Here is a 9722-nt window from a genome sequence, read left to right as displayed (position 1 = left end):
GGCAGGGGGGCGGCAGGAGGCGGGACGCGGGGCCCCGGGGGCGCCAAGGCAAGGGGGGGACCGGGGCGGGGACACGGGTTCCCGGGGCCGGGGGACACTCACGGCCCGGGCAGGTCACCGGGAGGGGACACCCACGCCCCGGGGTCCCGGGCGCCAGGCAACAGGGCGGAGGGGGCGTGGCTTCCAAGGGACCGCCCCGGGGTGTGGCCCGAACAAGCCCCGCCCTCCGCGCTCTGTCGCCGCGGCAACGGCACACGCGAACCACCCCTTCTCCTTCCTCGTGTCGGCCCCGCCTCTCCCCGTGATGTCACCGCGCCCCTGCGCTCCGATTGGGCGCGGCGCGCGAGCCGGAAGCGGCGAGGCGGGGCTGCGGGCGGTGGGGGCGGTCATGGCGGCGGCGGCGCCGGGCCGGTGCGGGCGGGACCCGTGCGGGGCGCTGTGCCTGCTGCTCACCTACCTCAGCGTGGGCTACGCCGACTACGTCGTGCTCACCCACGTCCTGCTGCAGCCCGGCTTCCGGGGCAGGTAGCGCGGGAGCGGGGCCCACCGGCGGCGGAGCGTGTACCTCCCCGGGGGCACCGGCACCGGCTGCGTGCGGTGGCTGCGTGCGGCTGCCCTGCCCGGGCGGGGCTGCGCCGCCTGCTTCTGGGCCTGGGGGGGGGTGACCTGCGCCGGAGGGCCGCGGGAGGGGGACCGGGGGGCACACGGGGACCACCGGGACCGGGGGTGGCGAGAACCGGAGGGGGCCAGGGGAGACCACGTCCCCGTCCATGTGCTGTCAGGGACACGCGTGTCCCCGTCCACGCGGTGTCTGTCCTGGCTTGCGCAGTACCTGCCACGCGTGTCCCCTTCCCACGGTGCCTGCCACACGCGTGTCCCCCGGTGCCCACGGCACGCGCGTCCCCTCTCGACTTACGCCGTGCCTGCGACACGTGCCCAGCCTGTACGGTGCCCGTCACATGCRTCCTCCCCCAGCCCATGGGCTGCCTGGGCAGCATGTGTCACACGCGTGTCCCCGCAGCGCCCCAGCCGACACGCTCCGACGTCCCCGGCTGCCCCCCGCCGCTTGCCGGCCGTTCTCGGGGTGCTGGGCTCCGCGGCCCCGCGCGCGGGGGGGCTGCTGTGACCCCCCCGTGCTCTCCTTTGCCGCAGCCTGTGGTGCCCCTTCCACGCCGTGGCGTTCAACCTCGTCGTCTTCCTGCTGCTGGCCTGCCACACGCGCGCCGTCTTCGCCGATCCCGGTGAGCACTGCTGTCCCCTCCCGCGCGCCGTGGCTGCGGGCTCGTCCCCTCCTGTTAGAGGGACTGGTGCTATCGGTGCGGGTGGTGGTGGCGGGGAGGGGGGCTTCCCTGGACAGGCGGGGAGGGCCCGCTGTGCCCCTCATGTCGCACGTACGATGGCTTCTCACCATCCTGTGTGGTGTCCCCAGGCGTGGTTCCCCTCCCCGACACCGCCATTGACTTCTCGGACCTGCGCAGCGGCGCCCCGCGGAAGGGCGACCGGGTGAGTCCCCGGGAGGGCACGTGCCACCCCGAGGGGCGGCGAACGTGGCGGCTTATCTGGGATTAGGGATGAGGCAAGACTGGAGCGTGGAGCCGCGCCGGCCCTGACGTGTCCCTGCTCAGGCGCCCCGGGACCTGCGGGCGCCGTCGCTGAGCTGGCAGGGCACAAGGGACAGAGAAGGTGCCCTCTTTCCGTGCTGGGCTCAGCCCCTGCGGTTTGTCCCCTGGGTGTAACGCCCTGTCCCCACGCTGGCACGGGGGGCTCCTTGCTGTCCCCGACCCTGCTGAGACCTCTCGTCCCTTCCCCCGCAGAGCAACGAGGACTGGACGGTGTGCAACCGCTGCGAGACGTACCGCCCGCCCCGCGCCCACCACTGCCGCGTCTGCCACCGCTGCGTGCGCCGCATGGACCACCACTGTCCCTGGTAGGTGACGGCTGCCCCGGCGCGGCTGGGCCCTCGCGCCGTGCTGAGGTGCGTGGTGGAGACCCGTGGGGGCGGGCGGCTCCGCAGGGTCTTCTTCCTGCCCCGTGGGCACTGTGGGACCTGGAGGGTGCCCCGGGGAGGGGACGGGGGGTGGCAAGACCTGTTCTGCTCCCCCCTGGGGGCCGGTTACCGCTTGCACACCCGTCACGCTGCCTGCCTGTTCGTCTGTCCACCCATAGGATTAACAACTGCGTCGGAGAGTTAAACCAGAAATACTTCATCCAGTTCCTCTTCTACACTGGTAAGTGGTTGTGGGGGGGTGACACGGTCCCTGTATGGGGTAGCCGAACTCCTGGGTCCCCTGGGCAGGCTCTGCGGTTGTGGCCTGGTGTCTGCGGCCACGAGAAGCCGGCTGCCTGTGGCTGGGTAGCATCAACTCCTACGGACAGTGAGGAGGGGGTGTTTCCTGGGGGTCTGGGCATTGCCCATGCCAGTCAGGGTCCCAAAGGGGGGGACATTGGTGTCCCCAGGCCTGTGGCAGCAGGCTCCACCTCTGCTCGGTCCCGGGGAGCAGCAGCGTGGGTCGGGAGGTGCTTGCTGCCCGTGCCCTCACCTCTGGCTCTGTGCCAGGGCTGGCCAGTCTCTACGCCGTGGGGCTGGTGCTGGCCGCCTGGCTGTGGCCGACAGGCAGGAGCCCGGCGGGGACAGTGACAGGAGCGAGAGGAGACGTCTCCAACAACCGCGTCCAGACGTGAGTGCGGGGCGCTGTGGGGGACAGCCTGGGGGGTTGTGTGGGTCCTCTCCGTGGAGGAGCTTGTGTCAGGATCCAGGGCTGCAGCGCTGTGGCGGGACGCCTGGGTCCCAGCCTCAGGCAGCAGCCACGTGTCCTGGGCAACGGCCACGCTGGAGCTGTGACCAGCTCAGAGCTGCCCCACGTTGACTGTGGCCCCAGCCCTGATCTGCCACCGTCCTCCTAGAGCTCACTGCATCGTCCTGCTGGTGGAGTCTGTCCTCTTCGGGGCGTTTGTCACCGTCATATTTTATGACCAGGTGAGCGGGGGAGAGAGGCGGGCTTGGAGGTGATGGGGAGCAGTGGCATGATTTGGGGGCAGCTGCGAGCAGGTGACGTCCCCCTCGCCCCCAGGTCATGTCGATCATCACGGACGAGACCCCCCTGGAGCAGCTCCGCAACCGGATGCTGAAGGAGGCGAAGCGGGAGGTGGCGCACACCCGGAAACCCAAGCTCGCGCTGCTGCGGGAGGTGTTTGGGAGAGGTGCGTGCCGAAGTGGGGGGCGCAGGGCTCTTCCCCCTGGCTGTGCCCTGCCCCGGGATGCCGAGGCGGGAGACCCAGGCGAGCAGAGGCCGGAGCAGAGACCTGGCGATGCCAAGGCACCTGGCATGGCTCTGCTCACCTTTCTCCCCTTCTAGGCTTTGTGATCTGCTGGTTTTTCCCGTGGAACTGCAGCGCCCCGGCGGGCACAGGCCCCGCTTACAGCTACCTGCCCAACTACGACGTGTGAGCTCCCCCGCGCCCGTCCGCTGGTATGGCTGGAGCCGGGCACGCGGCGGGACCCGCCTCGGCGCCGGCAAGAGGGACGCCGTTAACGCATCGCCGGCAGCTTCGTGGCGCTGCTGCGGCCAGGTTGCGGAGCCGTGGCGGGTGTTGCTACGGGGCTCTGTCCCCTCTGTGCCTGCTAACGTGAGCCCTGTGCCCCCCCCTCACCGGGGAACGGTCTGCAGCACCGAGGCTGCCCAGAGCCACTGCACCGGGCGCGTGGCACCCAGAGCTGCTCCCTTGGCGCAGCGAGGTGCTGCGGCTCCCCCTGCCCTGCCGGTTCTGGCACGGTGGGCACCCAACCCCACGGTCCCTGGGTTGCCGGGTGGGTGCTGCTGGGGCCCAGGGAAAGGGTTTGCTGCCCTGGAACATCTCTGGGGCTCTTGAGGGCAGGTTGGCAGTGAGGCTTGGGCCCTGCGTGCCSCCAGCTGCTGCTGCCCAGGGCTCCACAGCCCCCGTGCGCCGTCTGGAGATGGGCACAGGCCCGTGGCTGCYGGGAAGGGCTGTGCACAGCCAGGAGGAAGCACCCAATAAAGTCCCTTGTCAGGGAAGGCTGGCGGTGCCCCGTGTTTTTGGTGCAGGGGATCAGTGGCTGGCACCCACTTCTCGGAGTGCCTTGACTCCCTGGGTGGGCACAGGGGTGCCCTAGAGCTGGGTCACCCCTGTAGGGTTGTTCGGCAGTTGGCACCGGGTCATGGCAGCTGGGGCAAAGGTCTGGCTGTGCTGAGGTGGCCTCTGCCCCGAGAGCGAGGTGAGCGCTATTGCCACATCCCAAGGGCCACAATGCCACCCTAACGTGCTGGCCACGTCCTGAGACGCCGTGGAAGAAGTGTCCTGCCAGGCCCAACCCTTTCCCGGACGCCTGGGTCCTGTGGGCCGCACGCAGCAGCACCCTAAGGCTGCGGGGTGGATTAACAGAGGGTTAATGCAGCCTGCAGCTGCTGGGCCCCAGCTGCGCGCAAGGGGCAAAGCCGTGCGCGCCCGGTGCCAGGCTCTGCCCTGCCACGCCGGTGCCAGTGACCACAAACCCACACGCGCAGGCTCCATAAATAGCTTTAAATAATCGTGCGCGACGCTACTGCAAAGCCCGGCCGCGTAGGAGAGACCGCGCTCTCGGACGGAGCGGGGAAACGCGCCCGTGGCCTCGCCCGGGCACTGCCCGCGGCTTCAACGCATCCCGTAATAAATTATAGCTCAAAGAGCTGCTCTGTGCGTGAAGGCTGGAGCTAGCAGCGACCTGTCGCCAGCCTGGGGTGACGCCAGTGGGGTGACAGCGATGCGGGGGGATCCTGAGACCTGCCCAGGGAGAACACCCCGGTTTTGCCCCAGGCAGGGGGTGCCCCTTGGGGGGGGGCATCTGGAACAGGCCTGGGGGGATGTGGCTGGAGAGGGGGGGGGCTGAGGTAGACACGGTTACAACGTGCGTTGCGGCTCGTCCCACGCGTGGCGTGAGCCTGGCAGGGCTCAGCCAGGGCTGGGGGAGCTGCCCGACGCCGCACCGTAGGTGGTGCCCCCGCTCCCAGCGAGCAATAAATAACCAAATAAATAGGTGCTTCAGTGCTAACGGTCCTGCCCGACCCCAGGGCTGCGCCGGGACGGACCCGGCCAGCGAGGACGTCCGCAGAGCCAGGTCCTCACGCCGGCCGGGCTCGCAGGGGGACGCCAGGCAGCAGAGAGCCCCTCAGCCAACTCCTGGCTCCCCCAGGACTACTTGGAGCGTCGGCGACTCCTCAAGATCTCCAGGATCTCGGCTTTCTGCTTCTCCCACGCCGCCGATGGGCGTTTCTTCGCCTGGGGCACGAAGAAGCTGTACTTGAGCCGCGGCGGCCGCTGCTCGTTCACCACCAAGGCTTGCAGCACCAGCGGCTCCCRCAGCGGCCCGCGGCCCGTCAGCATCTCCATGGTCTTGGTGGCCCCGCTGTAGCGCAGCGTGGCGCYGCCGGCCAGCTTGACGTCCGTCTCCGAGGGCACCAGGACGTAGTTGCCRTTCAGGAGGGAGGTGCCGTCCGGCCGCCGCAGCGCCAGGAAGACGTCGTCGCCGCCGCTGCCCGCCGCCGAGATCTGGCGGATGAGGATGTGCGTGGCTCCCGCCGGGATGGTGACCACGTCGTTGTAACCGTAGCTGGAAGAAAGAGAGGGGGTTGGAGGGAGCCAAGGGTGCGCGGGGGAACCCGGCAGCACCGGGGCCGTGCCACCCGTGGGTGCCATCTCCACAGCCATCCGAGCCCTTACCGGGCCTTGGCAAAGGAGCCGTAGATCTTGGTGCAGCTGGAGCCGTCGCCGCCGCACTTCATGCACTTATCGAACTTCTTCTTGGAGCCGATGACGCGGTCGCAGCCGGCAGGGATGCAGCGGCCCTGCACGCACACCGAGGTGCTCTCGGGGGAGCAGGGCGTCCCGTCAACCACCTGCAAGCACGGCGCAACCTGAGCACCCGGCCCGGCCCTGCGGCACCCCGGGGCGCCCGCGCGCTGGGGACATCGCTCTCACCCTCGGCTCCAGCACGTGGTAGTAGCCCAGCGCCTCCGACTGGCAGGTCAGCTTGCACTGGTCCTTCTCGGCGACGCCGCTGTAGCGCGGCACCCAATCCATGGGTGCTGGGAAGCCCTTGAAGAGGTCGGAGCGGTAGTTGTAGGCAGCGCATTGCTGTTCCCGAAAGGCGAGGGCTGCAGGGAGAGAGAGSGGGACACCCATCAGCACTAGGAAGGACCCTGAAATCCTACTGTAGCCCCCGAATCTCCACGGCTCGGGCTGGTTTTCCCACCAAAGCCGTGTCCCGTGCCCTCTCCGGAGCGCTCGGGTTCGGCGTGCCGGCGATGGGAGGAGGGGGTCTCCTCTCCGAGCCTGCCGGCGGCGACGGAGACCCCCCCCACCCACGCGGTGCTGTACGGCCACCGGCCCCTCGCCCACGTCCCCAGCCCCACTCACGGTCGGTGCCGGGACAGGCGTCGATGTTGCAGGAGCGGAACTGGGTCCGTTTGCCCTCGCAGTACTTGCCGCCGTTGCGGGGCGCCGGCTTGATGCACTCCCGCCGGGAGAACCGCACGCCGCCGCCGCAGCTCCGCGAGCACTCGCCCCACGGGCCCCACGGCCCCCAGGCGCCGTCCACGGGCGTCTGCGGGCGAGAGGGCGACGTCGGAAGGGCGCTCTCGCAGGCGGGATGCCGGTTCCCCCCCCTCCCATAACCCCCCCGCCGAGGCCACTCACGTCGAAAGCCTTCATGTCGCCGTGGCCGACGCAGAGCCCGTTCCTGCAGGTCTTGCCGGAGCCGCACGGCGTGCCGTCGGCCCAGGGGAAGTGCTTGGTCTGGCACATGGAGCGCCCGTTGGCGTGGCCGGTGCACCAGAGCGATGCGCACGGCGGCTGCGGGCCGGCGCAGTGGCGCGATTCCGACCCGAAGGTGAGTTGGCATTGCCGGTCGGCGTCGTACACGCTGCCCGGCAGCGCCGTGGGCAGCCGCAGCCATTCCAGAGGTTTGTCCAGGAGGCAGTGGCCTGCGGAGCCGACGGGGAGGTGTCACGGGTGCGGGGACGCGCAGCACCGTCCCCCCCCCGCGTCCTTGTCCACGAGCCGTGCTTGCACGGCGCGGCACATCCCCGAGCACCCGGAGCCAGGAGCCGGCCCCGCCGGAGCAGCTCTGCCRCCCGCGCCGTACCGTGGCCGTTGTCCAAGAAGTCGGTGATGAAGCGAGCGCTGCAAGGGGACCACGTCTCTTCGGGGTCCACGGAGGACATCACCGGGGCCATCATGTGGCGCGAGGCGCCGGAGCGGCGGTTCAGCTCCTCGCAGGGCTTGGAGTCGTCGTGCAGCATGTTGAAGACGTGGCCTGTTGCGGGGGACGGGAAAAGGGCTCAATCCCGGCCACTGCTCGCCCCCCTGTGCCGCGGATGCCGGCACGGTCGTCCCCCCCCAGCCCATACCGCCCTCCCCGCGCCTCACCGAGCTCGTGGGCGGCCGTGAAGGCCGACTGCAGCCCGTCGTCCTCCACGATGGAGCAGCTTCTCGTGGGGTTGCAGACGGTGCCCACGTCRGCCATGCCCAGCGTGTTGCAGGTGGCCGCCCCGCACAGGTCCTGGGAGACGGGGGGGGGGACAGGATGGGAGCTGCCCTGCCGGAGCCCCCGCCAGTGCCCAAAAATCTGGGGGCACCCAGGGACCCAGCCAGCACCCAAAACCCCTGGGACAGGCCCTAGGGACCCTGCTAGCACCCAAAAACCGATGGACATCCCAGGGACCCAGCCAGCACCCAAAAACCCAGGGGGCATCCAGGGACCCAGCCAGCACCCATAAACCCAGGAGCATCCCAGAGACAACCCAGGGACACCAACCAGCACCCAAACACCCTGCAACAGGCCCTAGGAACCCAGTCAGCACCCAAACCTCCTAGGGGCCACCCAGGGATCCAGCYGGCTCCCAAACACCCTAGGACACATCCCAGGGATCCCAACCAGCACCATCACACACCCCCTCCCCAATACCCTAGCCAGCGCCCCAATACCCTGGGACACATCCCAGGGGACCCCAACCAGCACCCAAGCACCCCATAACGGGCCCCAGGGACCCAGCCAGCACCCAACCCCCCTAGGAGCCACCCAGAGCCCCCAACCAGCACCCCAACACCCTGGGACATCCCAGGAGACCCTAACCAGCACCCAAGCACCCCCAAAACCCCCAATCCAGACCCACCAGGTCCCCATCATCCAGCAGCACCCACCTGCCGGGTGAAGAGGATGGCGGTGTCGAAGTGCTGGGGACTGTCCTCGTCGGGGTCGTTGAGGTCCTTCTGCCACTCGCAGAAGTTGCGCAGCATCTGGGCRGCGTTGGAGGTGACGGGGGGCCCCGGGGTGCCCTCGCCCAGCACCACCAGGCGCGTCACCAGCAGCTCCACGGGGTTCGCCAGGCTGGCGTGCCGGAAGGCCTTGGCGGCGGCCGCCATCACCGTGAGCAGGTAGCGCGTGAGCCCCGCGCCGTGGAAGYGGGCCATCGACTCGTCCGCCACCACCAGCGTCTCCACGTAGCGCGGCACCGAGGCGAAGCGCTGCCGGGGCACCGGGCACTGGGTGATGGCGTCCCGGGCAGGGTGTCGCCCCCCCCCATCACCGTAGCAGCCCTCGCTGGTGGCCCCCATGAGCCCAGGCTCCGTGCCACCCCACACTGGTGTCCCTTGTCACCGTGCCAGCCCAAAGCTGAGAATCCCCATCACCCCTGAGCCCTGTGCCAACCCCTGCCGTGTCCCCTGTCACCATGCCGGCCCCTGCCGGTGCCCCTCCCCCCATGACCCTTGAGGCCCAYGCCAGCCCCCACCGGTGTCACTTGTCACTGCCAGCCCATGTCAGTGTCCTCCGCCACCCTCAGGCCCTGGGCCGGGGTCCCGGGCTGCAGGGTGCCRTCAGTGGGGCCCGGGGCCCCCAGTGTTCCCGGGGCCCGGCTGTGGGTGCCCTGCCGGCCCCGGCTGCCCCCTCGGGGCTCCCAGCTCAGGGCAGTGTCACTGCACCCGGGAGATGGGGGCACATCCCAGCCCGGCCCCCCGGACTGTCCCGGCCCAGCCCCTCCCCACCCCGCCCCGCCCCGGGCCTGGTCGCTCCGGTGCAATCTCATCCTGGTCCATCCTATCCCATCCCAGTCCGTCTCGTCCCGGTTCATCCCATCRCATCCCGCTCTGTCCTGTTTTATCCTATCCCGTCCCGTCCTGGTCCGGTCCATCCCGGTTCATCCCATCTCATCCTGCTTCATCCCTCTTCATCTCATCCAATCCCATCCCGGTCCGCCCCATCCCATCCCTGTTTGCCCTGGTCCATCCAGTCCCAGTTCAACCCTATCCTGGCCAAGCCCATCCCGGTCCATTCCAGTTCATCTTATCCCGGTTCATCCCATCCTAGTCTATCCCATCCCGGTTTATCCTGTCCCAGTCCATCCTGTCTTGTCTTGGTTTGTCCTGTCCTGATCAGTCCATTCCTGGTCTGTCCCATCCTAGTCTGTCCCGGTTTTTCTTATCCTCGTTCATCTCATCCCATCCTGGTCTGTCTCATCCCGGTTCATCCCATTCCATCCCGATCCATCCCATCCCGGTCCGTCCCATCCTGTCCCGGTTCATCCCGTCCCGTCCCGGTTCATCCCGTCCCGGTCCGTCCCGTCCCGGCCGTACCTTGGCTCTCCTCGGGGCCGGCGGCGGCGGCGGCGGCGGCGCGGTTCTTCCCGGCGCCGTCACGGGACACGCGGGGCCCGGAGCGGCCGCTTGGC

General features: G+C 69.5%; 3 protein-coding genes across 3 annotated transcripts in view; 2 read left to right on the top strand and 1 right to left on the bottom strand.

Moving 5' to 3' along the window:
• The window catches only part of USP21 (ubiquitin specific peptidase 21), a 20984-nt gene extending 15577 nt beyond the window's left edge, over positions 1-5407 (top strand). The window contains exons 14-15 of the mRNA XM_026079121.1: positions 1246-1251; positions 5284-5407. Of these exons, the coding sequence (XP_025934906.1) occupies positions 1246-1251; positions 5284-5407 (130 nt within the window). The remainder of the gene's footprint in view (positions 1-1245; positions 1252-5283) is intronic.
• On the top strand, positions 1517-4637 carry LOC112972497 (palmitoyltransferase ZDHHC3-like). Its single transcript, XM_026079104.1, has 7 exons — positions 1517-1683; positions 1815-1927; positions 2167-2228; positions 2558-2678; positions 2905-2977; positions 3072-3201; positions 3357-4637. The coding sequence occupies exons 2-7, from the start codon at positions 1908-1910 to the stop codon at positions 3446-3448; spliced, it is 498 nt and encodes a 165-aa protein (XP_025934889.1). The 5' UTR covers positions 1517-1683; positions 1815-1907; the 3' UTR covers positions 3449-4637.
• Positions 5408-5711: 304 nt separating the features above from the next.
• Positions 5712-8610, bottom strand: ADAMTS4 (ADAM metallopeptidase with thrombospondin type 1 motif 4). The gene is made up of 7 exons (XM_026079120.1): positions 8197-8610; positions 7423-7555; positions 7139-7309; positions 6691-6977; positions 6412-6598; positions 5974-6149; positions 5712-5891 (listed from the first exon to the last, which is right to left on the bottom strand). The coding sequence occupies exons 1-7, from the start codon at positions 8608-8610 to the stop codon at positions 5712-5714; spliced, it is 1548 nt and encodes a 515-aa protein (XP_025934905.1).
• Between the last annotated feature and the right edge of the window lie 1112 nt (positions 8611-9722).

The sequence above is a fragment of the Apteryx rowi genome, unplaced genomic scaffold (assembly GCF_003343035.1).
Source record: "Apteryx rowi isolate R43461 unplaced genomic scaffold, aptRow1 scaffold_492, whole genome shotgun sequence".
NCBI classification, from domain to species: Eukaryota; Metazoa; Chordata; class Aves; order Apterygiformes; family Apterygidae; genus Apteryx; species Apteryx rowi.
Note: the sequence above shows the minus strand (reverse complement) of the source record. Positions and strands in the feature narration are given on the sequence as shown.

Coding starts and splice junctions, on each gene's coding strand:
- LOC112972497 (XM_026079104.1), top strand. CDS start 1,908: ATGGACCACCACTGTCCCTG. Junction 2,679..2,904: donor TCCAACAACCGCGTCCAGAC/GTGAGTGCGGGG, acceptor CCGTCCTCCTAG/AGCTCACTGCATCGTCCTGC. Junction 2,978..3,071: donor CCGTCATATTTTATGACCAG/GTGAGCGGGGGA, acceptor CCTCGCCCCCAG/GTCATGTCGATCATCACGGA.